The 18,297-nt window shown below is 42.6% G+C and overlaps 1 protein-coding gene and 1 long non-coding RNA gene across 2 annotated transcripts in view; one reads left to right on the forward strand and one right to left on the reverse strand.

The window, feature by feature from the left end:
* Positions 1 to 3,300: 3,300 nt before the first annotated feature.
* Positions 3,301 to 4,253, reverse strand: LOC310745041. The gene is made up of 2 exons (XR_014539833.1): positions 4,117 to 4,253; positions 3,301 to 3,406 (listed from the first exon to the last, which is right to left on the reverse strand). It is a non-coding gene; the product is annotated as an uncharacterized lncRNA (long non-coding RNA).
* Positions 4,254 to 4,371: 118 nt separating this feature from the next.
* RASA1 (RAS p21 protein activator 1) overlaps positions 4,372 to 18,297 on the forward strand; it is a gene marked incomplete at its 5' end in the record, with an annotated part of 49,178 nt that continues 35,252 nt past the window's right edge. The window contains one exon of the mRNA XM_083576623.1: positions 4,372 to 4,811. Within this exon, the coding sequence (XP_083432749.1) occupies positions 4,372 to 4,811 (440 nt within the window). The remainder of the gene's footprint in view (positions 4,812 to 18,297) is intronic.

Genomic DNA, 18,297 nt, shown 5'->3' on the forward strand with positions numbered 1-18,297 from the left:
CTACAGGAAAAAAGTATTGATGGGTGACAATGTCAGGTACCATTCTCATGGTCTTTTTGGTGCCAGGTGAAGAAGACATGTTTCTACGAGCAAGCCTTTAAACTTCTGCTTTTCATCTTGGCCTCTCAATCTTATGTAAACATCAAAGTTTATGCCACTTCGTTTTGTATTGCATTTTAAATTTGTGCTTTTGGGGTACTCTACGTGACACCCATGGGTAACATGCTACCTTCGGATACCCTTTAGTGTTTGTTTGTTTTAACCTTGAGTAGCTTTGGGTTGATGGGAATGTGGAGTGAAGGCATCAAGCAACCCCATTCCCCCCCTCACTTCTCCCAGAATGCCCCGGGGCTCTATGTAGGCTCAGTATTCTTCACTGGAAACAAAGAAGGCAGAAAAACTGGTGCATGGTCCTTGACATTCAGTTCCCTGCTGAAACCCTTCACAAAGGAAAATGGTTGCTGAATGGCAAGTTTGGAGCAGAGGAAGAGGGGGTACTTTGACTATTGGGAGAAGGAATTATTTTCCTGGGCGTTTCTTTTTAGGATGTGCATTACCTGCTTTTTTGACTTTGCTGGTTTGGGTTGAGGGTAGTTTACCTTTTGTTTGTTTCGGGGCTGTTACGGACGTGTGTGTTTTGTGTTGCATGCTTTGGGGGGGGGGGGAGTGAGCATCACCAGTTTTCTTCTGTAAAACACACATTTTGTGGTATCCACAATGGTTCCCAAACGTGCCCCTGAGCCCAGAAAAGCTTGGAGACCCCTGTTGCTATGTATTTTTTTTACTTTTTGTGAACTACATTATTTTGTGTATATTATTGGGCTACCATATATGTTATAGAGTGAACATTTTTATTTTAAATTAGGTGGTGCTGGGTTTTTTGGAAAGAAAAGTGCGGCTAGCCAGTTAATATTTTACTTATTTAAAAATATTTGTTAAACTGTCTTTCATCATAACAGGCTCTGCTGTGTGAATCAATAAATCATATTCTACAACCAGGCTAAAGTTGGGAAGAAAGAGAGAAATGAGTTGGGTTGGTGCAAATTGGCTGATTGGAGAGGGGCAGGTGGCACTGGCAGTTCGCAGTTTGGACACATCGGTGGTCCTGCACCATGCTGACCTCCACATTACCTGGCTCCTCTCTTTTGCAGTAAGTGGCAGCAACATGACTGCCAGAAAGTTGCAGCTCCATCCTACTGGGTGAGCCACTTCTGGACAACTCTATTAAGCCAAAGCAGATAATAACCAAAACAGTTTTAACAATGTTATGTACTGAAGTTCTCACCCTGGGCCAACAGGGGGATACTGTAGATAGTTCAGGTCCACATATGCAAATAAGGGATCGAAAGTGACGTTCAGTGATTGGATAGTTACAGAAAATGGTTACTGTTGCATTCTAGTGGAGCTCTATATAAGCAGGCTGGCTGAACCCTTCAGTTCAGTTCTGTTCTGGCCTGTGAATAAACAAGAGCTGTTTGAAGAATCGCTGTGTCGTCTGATATGTTCACCCACAACTTAACAAAGTGAAATGTTAAGGACCAGGGAAGACCTGGGGAAAATGGTGTACTTTAGGCATGTGCCGCAATGACATCACTGTGGCACCAATCTTGTCATTTGGGAGGTGATTCCATAAATGAGGTGCAAGAGCGGAAAAAATGACTTACTTGGTGCCACAAGATGTACCCTTTAGTAGACTGTGGCAGAACCAAGGGGGCCGGTGAATCAGTAAATAAATGTATCCACACTGTTGCCTGCCTGCCAATACTATACCTTTGCAGTTTACATCGAGTTTCTAAAATACATATTTTTTTATTCCTTTAAATTGCCTTAGGGGAAATGACTGAAAATGAAGACAGACACAATAGCATCACCACTGTACTCAGAAAAAACACAGTATTCATTCAAATGCTGTATATGTAACGATACCCTCTTCTTTTTAATGTGTGAACTCTGTTGACACTGAAGAAACATAGTAAATGCCAACTTGTGTTGCATAATTTTTGCAGTGTAACCAGAATACTAGATGAATTTGAAATTTGCCAACCTACAAATTTTATTTGCCTGATCCTCCTTCCTGCAAAATCCGCTACTGCTCTTATAAATTGACAGTTATTTTGTTTACTAAGCAGGGCAACAGTTAATCTACTGCGACATCTGTCATAAAATCTAACGCTATCTAGGTCAGACAGCATCTAACACATCAAAAGGAGACAGGAAAGAAAGAAGCATGTTGCTGTATTGTGTCTGTCCAGCTTCTTCAGTTGCCCTTTCTTTTAGCACTACAGTTTGCATGTGTGAACACTGGCCCATGCTTTTCTTTATACAACTGTACTAGTTATGTTCTTAGGAGGCGGAGTAGAAAAAAATAAACGTGTCTGAAGTCACAATATTTCCCCTGCAATGTTGAACATTACATGTAATGTTTCAAGGTGCTGTATATCAACAAAGCTAAAAGTACTCAGATTATGAGTCTACTGCGCCACTGGTGCAGAATAAACTGCATTTTTATCCATCTGCAAACACATACAGATAGAATTTTCAGAGTACAAATTTCATCCCCATGCTTGTACCAAAACAGTAATATGCCAGGCGTTTTCAACTCAGTACTTTTCCTCCATTCATGTAAAATTACAAATAAGCATCAACTTAACCCAAGTGGAGAAAATAATTCATCTTCTAGGTACAGGAACAGGTTCTAGAGTGCTTCAGATTTGTGTCTCCCTCCACTATTTCTCAATTTTCTTTGTTCATGCCCAATTAACTTTTTGTTATACAAAGTCATAATTTAATCCTGAGTATAATGCAGGTTTTGTTATTCTTGTTAAGCTTTAACGTTTCCTATAAAATATTCTTTTCTTGTGCAATTATTCCAATAGACCAGAAATCTAATTTCCCAACCCTGCCCTATTTTGAAGAGTTGCATGTTTGGCAGTTCTGTTTGCGGTTTTGGAATCATATTCCTCTTTCTTTATTTATCTGTACACAAAATATATTGGGGAAATGCCATTGCTTAGCAATGACAGGGTGCATCTGGAATGAAATACCACTTTCCACCCCAATTTGCTGATCATAAATATGCATTAAAAATACAAGGTGTGGCATTTGGAGTAGTTTCAGGCTATTCAGGCAAGAGTAGAGATAAAAGAAAAGAAAGCCTTTAAATACTTTCAGTCTGAAGATACATGAATGAAATAAGGATCATAAAACAGCTCCCAGTGCAAATCAACCTCAAGAATACTATTTGAGAGCACTAATTAAATCTAGTAAACAATAATGCTAGATAAGAGCACAACGGCCATCTAAACGCCAATAAAGTTATTTATTCATGGATGTTGATGTATAACGATAGACTCGGAGGCACTTCAGAGGATATCGGTTCGAATACTTGGAGATGCTGTTGACTTTCCTAGCAGCAAAAAACACAAAACAAAACACAGTAAAAAAAGAATCTTGTGATATCTTTTTAAAAAACAGTTTGAAAAACAACAACTGTGGGACGCAGTTTTGCGTACTCTAGTCTGCTTCATGCATCCATGTGCTGGCGGGCTCGACTCCATGAAAGCTGATGCCTACAAAGTCTTTTTCAGGCTGCATCTACCACGGCCAGCAAGTTTAAAAGGGAGCAAACCCCTCTGAGCGCAACAGGAGTGAACTTCGGAATAGACGCGCGCAGAGGGTCGCGCAGCCGAGTCCCTCCGCCTCTTTCGCAAGCGTGTGCTGAGTTCCGGGGCCGTCAAGGAGCCCTGGCAGCACTGCAATGTGTGTGTGTGTGTGTGTCATAAGGACAGGCACCACTCTCGGTCGCCCTCCTGGCACACCAGGCAGAGCGCGAGGGAAGGAGAGAGCGCTACCTTGCCGAGCCGCCTCCTTCCAAAGAGCCTTCGCTTGCGGGAAGCGGCCAGCACCTTCACTGGAGGGACAGGCGCGCATGCGCTTTCCGAAGAGGCGGCGGCGGCGGCCGTGAGGAGGGGGGAGTTAGCGGGTGGGGGGTAAAACGAGACGGCGGCGACAGTGGCAGCCGAGGAACAAGGGAGGCGCTCCCCCCCCCCCCGCCCACCGGGCGAGCGCGTGCGAAGCCGTTGAGGAGGGGACGAAACGCCATGCCGGGTGGTTTACCTCAGCGCACCAGGACTGACTGAGCGGGCGGCGAGGTCTTTGGGCGGGCGCTCCCATTGTTCCCATTCAGCGCCTCAAGAGGCGGCGGCGGCTGTTCCTGAAGCTCCTCCCCGCGGAGGTAGAAGGAGGCCGTTGGTCCGTCGTCCGCCCCCCCTCCCGCCGCCTCTCTCCCCCTCTGTCCCTTTGTCGCCTCCTCCCGGCCGCGCGCTGCCTCAGCAGCAGGGGCGGGGAAGGGGTGGGGCGAGCCGGAGCAGCATGATGGCGGCGGCCGAAGCGGGTGGCGAAGAGGGCGGCTCGGGAGCGGCCGGAGAGCCCAGCGGGCATTGCCCTCCCGCCGCCGCTGCTGCCGCCGCCGCCTCTCGGAGCAACAAGAGCGCCGCCGCCGCCGCCGCTTTCCTGGGCAGCTCGGGCCCAAGCGGCGCCTGCCCCGCGGCGTCGCTCCCCTCGGTGGGCTCCAGGCCTGCCCCTCCTGCGGAGATGTCCAAGGGCCTGTCTCCGCCGGCGGCGATCCCGCTCCTGGAGGGCGGCGGCGGAGGGGGTACCGCTGCCGGCGGGTTCCCTCCGCTGCCGCCGCCCCCGCAGCCGCCGCTTCCGGCCGGAGGGCTGAGCACAGTGGACGAAGGCGACTCGCTGGACGGGCCCGAGTACGAGGAGGAGGAGGTGGCCATCCCGCTGAACGCGCCCCCCACGAACCAGTGAGTAGCGCCTTCTTCGCCTTCTCCGCCTCTCTCTCTTTTCCCCAACCCGATCCCCTCTCCCCCCCCCAAATCCCAGGAATGGGGATCCGGCTGATTCAGCCCCGGCACCGCACCCAGTTGTGAAGTCGGCGTTGGTGCGTGTGTGTCAAACTCCGTGCAACTCCTGAAAGTTTCCCTGTTGCGCCCGCCTCTTTTCCTCCTCCCGCATCCCCTTCGAAGCAGCCTCCTCGGTTGGCTTAGTCAGCTGCCTGCTTTCTGCTTGGAAAAACTGAGAACTAGGGACTAAAAAAAACCCTTTCTCTTCTCCCTAAAATAAATACTAATAATCGACTCGCCACCAAATATGGAGGCTGTCCTTCAGAGCCCTCGAAAGCAGTGCTTTTCTGCTTGAAAAAATGAAAAGGTGCCAGTACTCGCCATGAAGTTGTTACAGTAAGTGCCAGACTTCTAACCAGTGCTTTTTTTCTAGGAAAAAAGCCTACTGTATTGCATACCCTTGAGTACCCCTAGAAAAAAGGCACTGCTCAAAAGTGCCCCTAAGTGCACATTTCCCAAAAGTGTGGCCATAGTTTTCACAACCATTTTCTCTCGTTGGCTTATCTTCATCCCCGCTCCCCATGCCGGACACATCTTTAATCTTGACCCTTTTCCGTTTCTTTTTACCTTTTGCCAGGTACAGTGGTACCTTGGTTCCGAAACGGCTTAGTTGTCCAACAAATCAGCTCACGAACGCCGCAAACCCGGAAGTAAGTGTTCCGGTTTGTGAACGTTTTTCAGTAGCCAAACCTACAGCTAATCGGAAGCTGTGCCTTGGTTTTCGAACAGTTTCGGGAGTCGAACCAAGGTACCACTGTACTCCTTTATTTGCAGCTATAGAAAATATTCATACCTTGCTATCCTTTAGTACATAGGAAGGTGCTTCTGCTTAGGAGCAAGTTACCATGGCGTCCTGGTTTTCTAAGCCCTATCTGGAGATGCTAGCAATTGAATCCAGGACCTCCTGCACACAAAGCATTGTCATTGAGCTTCCTAGTTATGGCAGAGAGAGCCTCTTTGCAGGTGCTTATATATGTTAAAAGAAGAAGTTGTAGCTATCAAAATTCCTAATTTGACATAACTGTCAGAGGTAAAGGAATGCTGTCATATTTTGTATTTCTGTGGTCACCCTTTTTGCTTTCTCTGAATGTCCTTTTAAAAGGCATTAAAAATAGTGCTGATGCCATTGGCACAGACTATCATGACACAGCCTGTCTTTTCAGACACTTTTTACTCAGATAAAAGCTGAAGTCCACAATATATACATAGGGGGTGTGTGCTTGAAAATAAAAGAAAGGGAAATATCAACATACAGTGGTACCTCGGGTTACAGATGCTTCAGGTTACAGACGCTTCAGGTTACAGACACCGCTAACCCAGAAATAGTACCTTGGGTTAAGAACTTTGCTTCAGGATGAGAACAGAAATCGCGCGGCAGTGGGAGGCCCCATTAGCTAAAGTGGTGCTTCAGGTTAAGAACAGTTTCAGGTTAAGAACGGACCTCCGGAACGAATTAAGTTCTTAACCCAAGGTACCACTGTATTTCAAGAAATTCTAAATATGCACACTCAAGATAAATTTTGTATGGGTTAGTTTTAACACCCTACAATAGGTCTTTGACCAGTTCTTCCGAATCCACAGGTGGGTTGCAGCAAAGCTATTACTGCCATTTAACCCTCAGCCAAGCCTCCTCACATTGGCCTGGTCTTCTCCAGCCTTGCTCTCACCTTCCCACTCCCTGGTGGGAACATACTGTTTAGCTTGGAAGGGGGCTATTCATCTTATTTCTGTAATTTCACTGAATCACAGAGATTTGTGAGAGCAGTGGCAGTCTTTGAGCTTTAAAATTTCAGCAGTGCCCCGTGTGATGTCAAAATTTGGCACCACTCACACACTCAAACACACACTCCAACACACAAACACTCCAGTCTGGAAAGGAATTCCTGTTTCTACAGTTGTATTGCTGGATTTCTTGAGGAATTTACTCTAGTAGTAAGGCTACTTGGGTTCAACCATGGCAGGGATTTTCTTTTTACTCCCATGTTAAAGTGCATGAATAGGGATTGTACTGTTGCCACTTGCAACCCAATTCTTCCTGTGCTCTTCTTTGGGAGTAACTTTCCCTGGGTTCAGCCATGGACGGAGCTTTACTCTCAAATAAGTGTGCACAAGACTGCAGTTTAATATTCAGTGCTGATTTGGAATGCAATTTGGTTTTATTTAATTGCTTTTTTGAAGGAATTGTAAAATGCCAAGATTTTGCAAACTAAAAGGAATAAACTTTCTTTTTTTGGAAGTACAACTATATGTTACTTTAGTGTGGGAGAATCTGAAGAGTAGCTTCTTCAAACATCGTCATCCTACAAAGGGGCAACAGAAAACAGCTGCTGCCTCTATTGGGCTCTGGGGATGATGAATTTTTCCAAGAATTTTTGTTCATTTTTATTTCAGCAGGTTGCCATTAGAAGGGGGCAAGAGCACAGAGGGGTGAATTAAAGTTTAGAGAAGGTGACACAAGCTGGAAGAAAGGGAGCAGAGTGAAAAGGAATGTGAGGTGAAAACAGAAAGGTATTACTAGCAAGTTAAAGTAGAATAAGGTAAGAAAAAGAATGGGTAGAAATGCAAGAAGGAAGGGAGAGAGAAGGGCAGCAGCGAGTCACAGAAACGGAAAGGAGGTGGTGAAAGTTATAGGAAGTGATAGAAAGGCATAGATGGTGATGATGACCTGCCCTCTTGCTCAGTTTCAACCACAAGCTTCACTGAAGAGAAAACCACCGGAAATCAAAGAGGATACAACTACTAAAAGAGTTCAAAAGTTTTACCAATAATACATGAAATATTGGTTCGCTTGTATTGAAAAAATAGCATTCCAATGCTGTTTTTTGTTGTATCTAATATATGGTGAGGTGCTAACACTGTTAAGTTTATATCAACAGTGGGCCCCATGCTCCTGGTTGGGAATCGGACCATGCCTGGACTGGTTGGAGACCACTGCCTTACATTACTCAGAAGGATGTTTAAAATATGTAACAGTCATAGTAATACAGACTTACAGTAGAATTGAGATTTCAGTATGTTTTATGCTGCAGTCGTACTTATGTGGAAGGACATCTCATTAAATTTGTTGGGATATGTTTGTGAGAAAAGATGCATAAGATCAGTCACTACATGAATTGTTTTAATGCCATCAGACAAGCATTTGATTTTATGAGTCTTCTTGCTCTATCCAAGATTCGCAGGGTAAATTGATCTTCATATGTTTTTCTTCATAGAGTTGTAGCTATAGAAAAGGTTAGTGCTGGTATGCAAAATCTGACTTTTTTTAAGGGGAAAAAATGGTTTGGAGCAAGTAGGAACCTTATCTACTCATGACCCTTGCCAAAAATTGTGGCTGCCAATTCACCCCTGTCTTCTTTCCCTTCTGGAATGATGGAGATTGCTCAACTGCAACCGTGGAAGCTCTGCCTTTTTATTGTAGAGGGTGGGAGGAGAAGCAGTGAGCATTCTGGTTTCAGTAACTGCTTGCCAAAGTGCCTAAAGGCTCCACCATGGAGCAGTGACTGAAGATGCCCCACTACCTTTCTTTCAGCTGAAGAATGTATGCTTTAGCCCATGGGTAGGCAAACTAAGGCCCGGGGGCCAGATTCGGCCCAATCATCTTCTAAATACGGCCTGCGGACTGTCTAGGAATCAGCGTGTTTTTACATGAGTAGAAAATGTCCTTTTATTTAAAATGCATCTCTGGGTTATTTGTGGGGAATAGGAATTCGTTCATCCCCCGCCCCCCAAAAAATATAGTCCAGCCTCCCACAAGGTCTGAGGGACAGTGGACCGGCCCCTGCTGAAAAAGTTTGCTAACCCCTGCTTTAGCCAGTGGTATGCTGCTGCATTTAGAGTGCTGACAAACAGTAACTGAAGAACCTTCTGTTTCACTTTCCATGTGTCTGATGTCAGCACACCCTCCATGGCCCTGAACGCATTTTTGAGAGGGTGTGCGACCAGGCAGCCTCCCCACAGTCTACTTCATTGGAGCCTGGCTCGTGCCCAGCCACAGCTCTGCTCTCAGGGCAGTCTGACCCAGGGGTGGAGCGGAGGAGAGGCAGCATAAGCTGTGTTGCCTACCTCCTGTACAGGGCTGTGCGTGTCCAGCCACAGCTCTGCTCCTGGGTCAGGTCTGACCTGAGAAAAGGAGGAGAGCCACGGCAGCATTGCAGCCTCTTTCCTCGGCTGCGCAGTGCCGCACGAGGATGCTGCTGTGGCGCAAAAATTGTGGGCGCCCGGCCCTTTCATGGGGAATGTTGTGGGGGCTGGAGCACCCAGGGCCCGCCCACATCCAATGCCTATGGTAGTAGGTGATCCTGTGGCAATCAGGAGGGCAGTCTGGCTGGAGTAGGCTCTGGTGACATTTTTGCCTGTCCTTTTTGCTGTTTTACCGGTATATCCCATGGGGTGCTTAGTGGTAGTGGTAGATTGCCCTTTGTGGTGTGGGGGAAAACAATCTGCATTTTTCCGCAAAGAGACAGGAGTGCAGTTCTATATACTGTACTGTCGTTTACTGCATAGAGGAAGTCTGCTAACTCCAATATTGTTCAGTTTTCTGTGTTCTTTTCCTGCTGTCACTTCTGGTAGCATTTTGCTACAATCTGTATATGTTATTTGCACCATGATGCATGCTAGATCAATGGATTGAAAGTGCTGGTATATAAATTTTATTTAATAAATTTCTAACCTTGTTAGGCAAAACTCTCAAAGCAGTTTATGAGGTTCTTGCAGAAGGGCCTTAGATGCTGACTTTAATGTCTGGGCATGTTCATGTGCGGGGAGGTGATCCTTTAGGTACTTGGTACCAAGATGTTTTAAAGAGATGCTTCATATGTTTTTTTTTCTTTTCTTTTCCACAGTTTTGTAATGGTTTTAGAGTAATCCATACAAACTAGAATAAATATTTATGGAACTGTGTGGTTTTGATTTAGAGTTGGTCCTTCAACCAGATATTTACCGTACTGGAATCTAATAAAACATATGAAGCAGGTATTTGAGATCTGTTAGGATTATGTTTTGAAGTTTTTTCTGTGCTAGAATTTTAGGACAGCGGGTATTTGTAACATATTGTCTACTTTGGCCCCAGCAAAGTAAAACCCAACATGGTTTTACATGGGTAAACTCTATTCTTTGAGTGCTCTGAACTAAACCAATTATACAGCTGCTTTTGTTGCTTCTTGACAGTGTCAGTTACCAGTAAGATATCATAGTTTGTACCCTTGAGTGGAATGAGATATTCAATCACAACAGCCCTAGAAAGAAAGAAAAAGAAATTCTGGGAGGCAGATTAGCAATAGTCCTGTTGCCTTTGGGGATCATGCATGAAATAAAACTTTATACAAAACATGCATGGTGTTGTACTGCTTCTGAGTAGTCATTGCTTGGGGAATTAATATTATACCATATCCTTGGTTCATCTATGTAAATATTTGAACTGAGCCATAGAGATACTTCATCCAAACCATAGTTTGACCATCAAATCTGATCCTTGGACTTGCATGCTGATTCCTTCCCTCGCAAACTGCAGCTTGCCCACTTCGGATGTGGTAATAAACTGGCTGCCACAGATCAGAAAGTTGGGAAGGAAATTAGCTTGTGAGTCTCTGCCCCCACCCCTTGCACACTTTAGTTCCCTTTCTAGTACACTGAGCACAAGGACAAGAATATATCTGTTTGCAAAACAAATGGGAAGTAATTGGACAAACAAATATTTGAAAATAATATTTAAAGTGGTGTTTCAACTTCTTTGTTTAAATGCCCTTCCTCACCTGCCTAGGGCATGCCACTGCTTGCTAACATCCTTCAGAAGTAATTTAGTGAGGAAGAAATGAAGGCTGTTCAGCAAGAACTGAAGATTTTCAAATACTGTATGCACTGTTTACTTTTGTGAATACATTTTAACTTGATGGCTATTAATCTTTTTCTTTTCTTTTTTGAGATATTTAAATCTTTTGGTACCTTCTGAAAACTTACTTATTCTCCCAAGCCTTTGCTGTCAGTTAATACCAGTCTTTACTTAATTTGTTTGCTTTGGATTTTACTGTTTGTTTGTTTTTTTATTGCATAGGTGTTGATTTTACTGTAATTTTGGTGTACAGCACTTCAATTTTTAAGTGAAAAGTGGTATAAAAACATTTAAAAATAAACCTTTGATGTAAATTGACTATGCCCTTCCTCAGTAGTTGCTGTGTTTAAAATTATGGTGTTAAATGTAGAATGTTTTATTGCAGTACCAGGAGAAGGCAGACGTAGGTTACTATATCAAACCTGCAGAACTCCTTCTGGCCCTTCCTGCATATTTCTTTCTCTCTTGTATATCCTGTTCTTGATGACCATTGGTTATGTTACTATATTATGAATTGGGAATCGTTACTGCTGACTCAGTAGTTCTTTCCCAGCCCTGCTTTCCAGAGCAACGTGAGAAAAGAACAGTAGGCAAGCACATGTATGCTAATGAAACAGGAAATCTTCTGTACTTTCTGGACATTGGAAATACTGTAGGAAACCCTAAAAAATAGGAGTTTGTGTTTGGCTAACTAGTACTCAGAATAGCTTGAAACCAGTCAACTAGTTAGTCATGACTAACTCAAATCTATTGATTTCAGTGAGTCTACTCAGAGTATGACTTAATTGCATATAACTCAGAGCCTCTTTGTGTAAACAGTTTCCATAATTCCTAACCATTGGCTATGATGGCTGGGGCTTATTGGAATTATAGTTCAGAACAGCTGAAGGGCACCAGGTTTGTGAAAGCTGGTTAAGATTCTGGCTCTTCCCTCTCCCCCCCCCCCAATTAGTTGTTGGATTCTTCTTCTGCAGAGGATTTGATTAATCATTACTACAAACCAAACAACATCTATTCAGTTATTGAACTTGCATATTCCTCATGTGGGTCCCCATCACATATTTTTCTTCAAGCAGTGGAACTGCTAATAACTCTTGTGTCTGTCTGGTGTGTACTAGACTTGTCGCATAACAGGTCTAGCTAATTCAGATAGTGGGTGTGTTAGAATACCTACTGTGTTGTAAATATTTAAAGGTAGTTGGAATATGATATAATCAAGACACTAATGATAGGCTTTTTAAAACAATCTACATAAAGGGATAATTGACATTTTCCCAATGGCTCTCATGTCATCCAAACTAATGATGCTGTGGGGCAGAGATTTCTTGATTCCAGGCAAAATGCCATGCTGCTGGGGACATCTGGCCGACAACAGGAGACGCTGTACTGGCTTCCCATCTTCTACTGAACCCAGGATCAAGGTTCTTGTATTGATTTACAAAGCCTGGAACAGCATAGGTCCTGAACCCCTACGTTCCAGCTCAGTCACTGAGATAGTCTCCCAGGGTGTTGCTTGTCATCCCCTGAGTTGGCGAGGCTCATTTGACAACAATAAGGAACCTAGCCTTTAGTTTCATCAACCCATTAATGTGAAACACTCTGCTAACGGAGATTCAGCAGGTGCCTCCTGTTTCAATTTTTTAAACACCTGCTGAATACTTACCTATTCCATCAGGCTAATGCAGGCAATGAACAGTACATCTTTACAGTATAGTTATCTGATTTCTAATTTTAACATTTTCATTGTAGGGTTTTATGTACAGTTGTGAACCATGATATTTTCTTTATGAATTAGTGATATATAAGTATTTTTATAAATTAAAAAAGTTACAATATAGGAGTATTCTGGTTGATACATGTGCATACATGGGTACAGGCAATATGCAAAACAAAAGTTAACTTTTTAGAAGGTGAGGTTGAAATACTGTTTCAATATAAAACCCAAAGCATTCATTAGAATAATAAATGAAAAGTGTTTATACTTGGAACATGATGTAAATGTTTATCTTGGGAGCCAAAGCTAAGCATCTCAGAGAAAACTTTCAGGGCTTGTTGATCACATCACCAGAGTGATGCTTAGGGCACACATACAGAGTGTGTGTGTGTGATTTTTTTTCTCCTCCGGAAGGAGAAGGTAAAGGTAGCAGAAAGTTATCCAGAAACCAGCAGGCGTATAACTACTTAAAGCAAGCTAACATGCTAGTGCAAGTCTGGGTTTATTGTGTAATGCCAGAGTCAGTAAAATTTATCTTAACTATTAACTTGATCAAAGCATATTAAGATGATTTTTATGTGCTATTTAAAGGTACATAAACGTTAGAGTGAAAATGTGCTGAGAAGGTTGAAGAAATATGCTACATATAGAATAAAACAGTAAGGTGTTATTTCTAAATACTGAAATAAATATTGAAACTTTTTTTAAAAAAACACACTAGTTTTATTGATACATTATTGATATTTTTACTCTTGATACTGCCATGTTGTTGTTATTTATTACATTTGTATACAGCCCTTCATCTGAAGAGCACAGGGCAATTAACAACATAAAAAATAAAAACAAAAACACAAAATATATAATAAAAGAAAAAGAAAGCAAAAACCCCACTACCACAAGCACATTAAAAAGGCAATAGAATGGTTGAAGAGAAATGTTTTCCCCAGGCGCCTAAAGGTATGTAATGAAGGCTCCAAGCAAGCCTCCCTGGGGAGAGCATTGCATAAACAGGGAGCCACCATAGAAACGGCCCATTCTTGTGTTGTCATCCTCCAGACCTCTTGTGGAAGAGGCACACAAAGAAGGGCCTCAGATGATGATTGCAGGGTCCAGATTCTTGGGAGTTGTGGTCCTCGGCCTTTTAAAGCAGAGTTCAAAATTAGCCAGGCGCATTTTGCACTTGACTATTGTCCACTTGTGACCAAGTGAAGATGCCTGGGTGCCACGATGCGCTTGACATCCCTGCTCTCTGGAGGTGCATGCCTAGGGATCGTTGGATCTTGACTGTTTTCATACGCGAATACCACATTCACAGAATGAATTTTAGGAACCAAAATGCGTTTTCTGTGCAGCCTGAGTAGGAGCAGTGAACAACGTTATAGTTAATTGTTGTTGCTTGTCTTCACCTACCCCACCCCACTGCCCTGCTCACAGCTGTGAAAAATTGTCTTCCATTATGAATGCTCTGTGTCACCATTAAGAAAAAGACGTAGGGATAGGCCAATATATATGTGGATTGTCCTTAGATAGTGACTTTTCTTATTTAAGGTCTCAGGGTTCTTAATTCTTAACCAAGCTCAAGGTTGTCTGAACTACCCAGGCGTTTAACTGATAATCAACCACAGTCAGTCTATCATTTGAAAAATAAGACTTTAGAGCCGACTTGCCCCAAAATGGCAGCTAGACGTTCTGTTTTGATGACTGTAACCTTGGTTTAAGAAGCCATTTGGCCCCTGGATTATATATTTGACTTTCTAACACTGTTTTTAAGACTTTATAGGTCAAAACCAGCACTTTGAATTGGGCCCCAAAACTAATTGGCAGCCAGGCCAGGGTTGGCCTTATATGCTCAAAGGGAACATCTTTTCACCTCACTTTGTACCAGATTTTCTGTGAAAGAAAAAAGGGGTGCAAGTCTTTTCTGCTTCTTCAAAGCTCAGAATAAAATATGAGGTTGTAGCTTCCATCCCTCAAGCTATTTACATGGAGCTGAGACTGTGGGAAGGAGAATAGTTCTTAGCTACATGACATAGTAAGAGAACTTCCAGAAAACTAATAGTGTCAGTCCAGAGTTGGGTTTTTCTATGCTAGGTTTCCATTGTGAACATCTACTGTATGTGGATTTCCCAGAAAAATTTCTACAAAGTTGTTCTCTGCCCTTAAATTAAGATCTGTTGTAGCATGTTTATTTGACATATTTAATAATAAAAAGTATTCTATATTTTATGTGCCATATATATTAAATAATTATTCTAACAGCCGAAAATAATTGAAATTGAAGTAGTGTGGTTTTTAATAATTTCAAAGTTTTATTTATAAATTACTTTTAAGTTGTAACAAAATATTTATATCCAAATGACACATATTCAGATTCATAATCCAGCATCATGATGCCCCATGGTAAAAACTGGATTTCCTAAGAGGAAGACTATTTCCTAAAATAAAAAGGGAAAGGTATGGTAGTACTAGTGGGATTTTTTTTATCACCTACTGTGAATTATGGATACAAAGATATGTGAACTTTTCTGTATATTCCCTAAACTCAAATGTTGGTTATATATTTACTAGTGGTACCAGTGCTTCCTGGAAAATTGGGGTGGGGGATACAGCAGTGAACATTTTCCATGCCATGTAGTGCGTTCTCTCTCTCTGTCTGTGTATGTGTGTATATTAATCAGATATATCTTTCTATCTTAATACTTTTATTGGATTCATATCTGGCTAGGATTGGGCTGATAGCTTGTGATCTAGTGTATATTTGCTTGGAAGGAAGTGCCATTGAAGGCAGGGGGACTTGTTTCTGAATAAAAGCATGTTTAGGATTATGTTTTAAGTTTTAGAAAAACTGTCACAAGTCCAATCTTATTTTGTAGCTTTCCAGCACTGTTGTATTATTTTGATGTCTCAGAAATGAAGCTGCCCCTCACTTCCCTCACCCCCCCCCAAAGAACTTTGCTTACCACAGAAAGTTTCAAAGGCTGGCAATTCAGTGTATATCCTGTTTTCTAGAGAAGTGTGTTATCTACAGGAGTTTCCTCAGGATATTTGCTAGAACAGTGTGCTGCCATGTTTGCAAAGTATAACCTACTTCCATGGTCTGTTCTACTTTTCCAATGAATTTTTAGCCGAAATTATCCCAAGGCATGCTTGCATGAGTAATGTAAGAAAATAAAAATACAACAGGATTCTATTTTATTATATAGAGAATGTCTCAGGACCACAATATCTCAAGGACTGCCTCTCCCCATGTATACTGAGCTGGACCTTGCAGTCATCATCTGAGGCCCTTCCTCCATGAGAAGTCTGGAGGGTGGCAAAATGGGCCTTTTCTGTGGTGGCTCCTTGCTTGTGGAATGCTCTCCCCATCATTACATATCTTTACGCACCAGGCAAAAACATTCTTCTCCTCCCAGACCTTTTGCTAATTAAACAATCTATGGCTTTTTAAACTGTGTTGGTGGGGGTTATTATTTTTCTTTGTCACTGTGGTATGTACTTTTGTGTTTTTATATTGTAAACCACCCTGTGATTCTCGGATGAAGCGCAGTATAGGAAATAGAATAGAATAGAATAGAATAGAGAAATATAACACCTGGCGTTATTTTTCCAAACACATTGGTTAGTTTTCGTAACAACCCAATCATTAATAAATAAATTAAAAACTAGTGTGTAACATTTCTTGCCACATCATTTATAGCTTCTTCCATAGAGCATTAACAGCTTTATCAAGCAAAGGTGAATTCCTCGCAGAAACCATTTTTTTACAACAGGGTTTGTTTCTGGAAGGGGGCTGCCTTGCACTAAATTAAATTATGCATGTTGTTTCCCCAGCTTGATCCTTGCCTATGTGACTGTGTCAGTTTTCCAGTTCAGTAATGTGAGTGTAATTCCCAAGATTCATAGATAGTATCACACTACCCTCCTACAGGTGATTAATGCTGGAAACTGGATGAAAGCACGAGTCTTCCCTTGGTACTACATTGCCCTATTTTATGAGGAAAATGCATTTCTAAAAAATCTGTACAAAGTGCCTGCAAAATGCATACAATTTAAAAGGGGTTTTTTCATTCTTTTTCAAAACAATTGGGCAGAGCAGGTTTACGATTGGAATCAAAATTAGGTGGCTCATTCTGTCCCTGGGTTAAACTTTCAGACCCAATACAGTGGTACCTCCAGTTGCGGATGGGATCCGTTCTGGAGCTCCAGTCGGATCCCGGGGTTTCTGCAACTGGAGGGACCGCTTCTGCGCATGCACATGCAGCAAAACCCGGAAAAATACTTCTGGATTTGCCGCGTTCGCATCCTGAAGGATACACAACTGGAGGTGTGTGTATCCAGAGGTACCACTGTAGAGGTTTACCTTTATCCATTAAACAGAAACAACTTTCCAGCATGGTAGCTCATTGGGTGATTCCTTCCTCGTCAAATGTTCTGAATTTATTTATTATTTATTTATACTTGACTAAACTTTAATCTATTGATAAATAAACCATTTATTATTTCTATCTTTCTGTTGCCTCTACCAGGCTGCCTCGGGGCAGCTGTGATTGCAGGAGGTACAGGCAAGAGATAATGCTAGACAGTGCAACAAGTGACAATATTTTCCTATTTAGTGCCACATTTCTACCCAAGTCGCTGTATGTTCCAGAAAGTGGGGTGGCTAGATGTGTGCAGCAGGTCAACCTTCATGCTTCCTGTGGCAGCACCATACCACATTTGATGACCTGTAATTTCTCCCCCTCCCTTTTTTTTATTGAGGATGGCTTCATGTTTGTTGCCTTAATTGACATCACCTTACATTTGCATTACTCTGTACTGATGTCTTCGGAGGGGAAAAATACTACTGTGTGGCCTTTCCTATGGAAATCTGTTACACCATTGGTTGATTACCTTGAGTAATCTCTAGAGTTAGAAGGTCATTCTCCTGTGCAGCATGGACTCGAGCATGGGAGGTTGCCTTTTGGTGTTTGAGGACATTTTCAAAATTTATCTTAGGTTTCTTGAGAAGATTCACCTTATGCTAGTGACCTCTCATCATATGAGATGATGGATGGAATCTAGTTGGTGGACTTGCATTTACAGAAGGTATTTCGTTTCAGCAGAAGAAGAAGGGAGACAATCTCAGACCTCCATACCTGCAGCACCTCCTGAAAATCACTCGAGGGTTGGGGGACCTTCCAGAACAAGGTCGAAGGTGGTCTTGATGGGGTTTGTAGGGAAAAGTGACAAAACTCCCCCTCTCTTCCTCTTCCATTAGCAGAGGTGTCTGCTCGATCAAAAACCCTTTGGTGAGCACAAGAACACCAATTGGATTCCACCCAATAGAGGAAGTCTGTTCCATAGCCTCTGGGTCATTTCTTCATTGAACGCTCTGTTCTTTAAGTTGAACTCCATTTTGGACAATCTTTTCGTAGGTTTTGTGTACTCCTTACATCCTGTGGAGAAATGAGGCATGGAGTACATTTTATTAACAAAGCACACAAACATTGCCTGGAACTGTGTGTGTGACAACACACAGTCAATGCCTGTGTTAAAATGTATTAACTTACTTGGTATCAATCTGTTTAAGATTCTAGCTCCCTTTGTTTATTATTCCATGTGAAGAGGCTCCATGCTATGAAAGGGTCATGGGGCTTTGCTGCTTGCTCCTGCCCCAGCCCGCTTAAGTAAAGTCAACTTCCACAGCACACATTTAGGTATTCTGTGGAATGTCTCCAAACTTAATGCCCACTCTCTGTGGATTCTGCTCTGCTTATGCTTGCAGTGCTTCCTTTAGCGTCTTTCCCCCCAGACTTTGACTGCCTTGGGCATACTATCCACATGCAGAAGCCAAGTAACAAAAACTT

Source organism: Podarcis filfolensis (assembly GCF_964270895.1).
Source record: "Podarcis filfolensis genome assembly, chromosome: 11".
Taxonomy (NCBI): Eukaryota; Metazoa; Chordata; class Lepidosauria; order Squamata; family Lacertidae; genus Podarcis; species Podarcis filfolensis.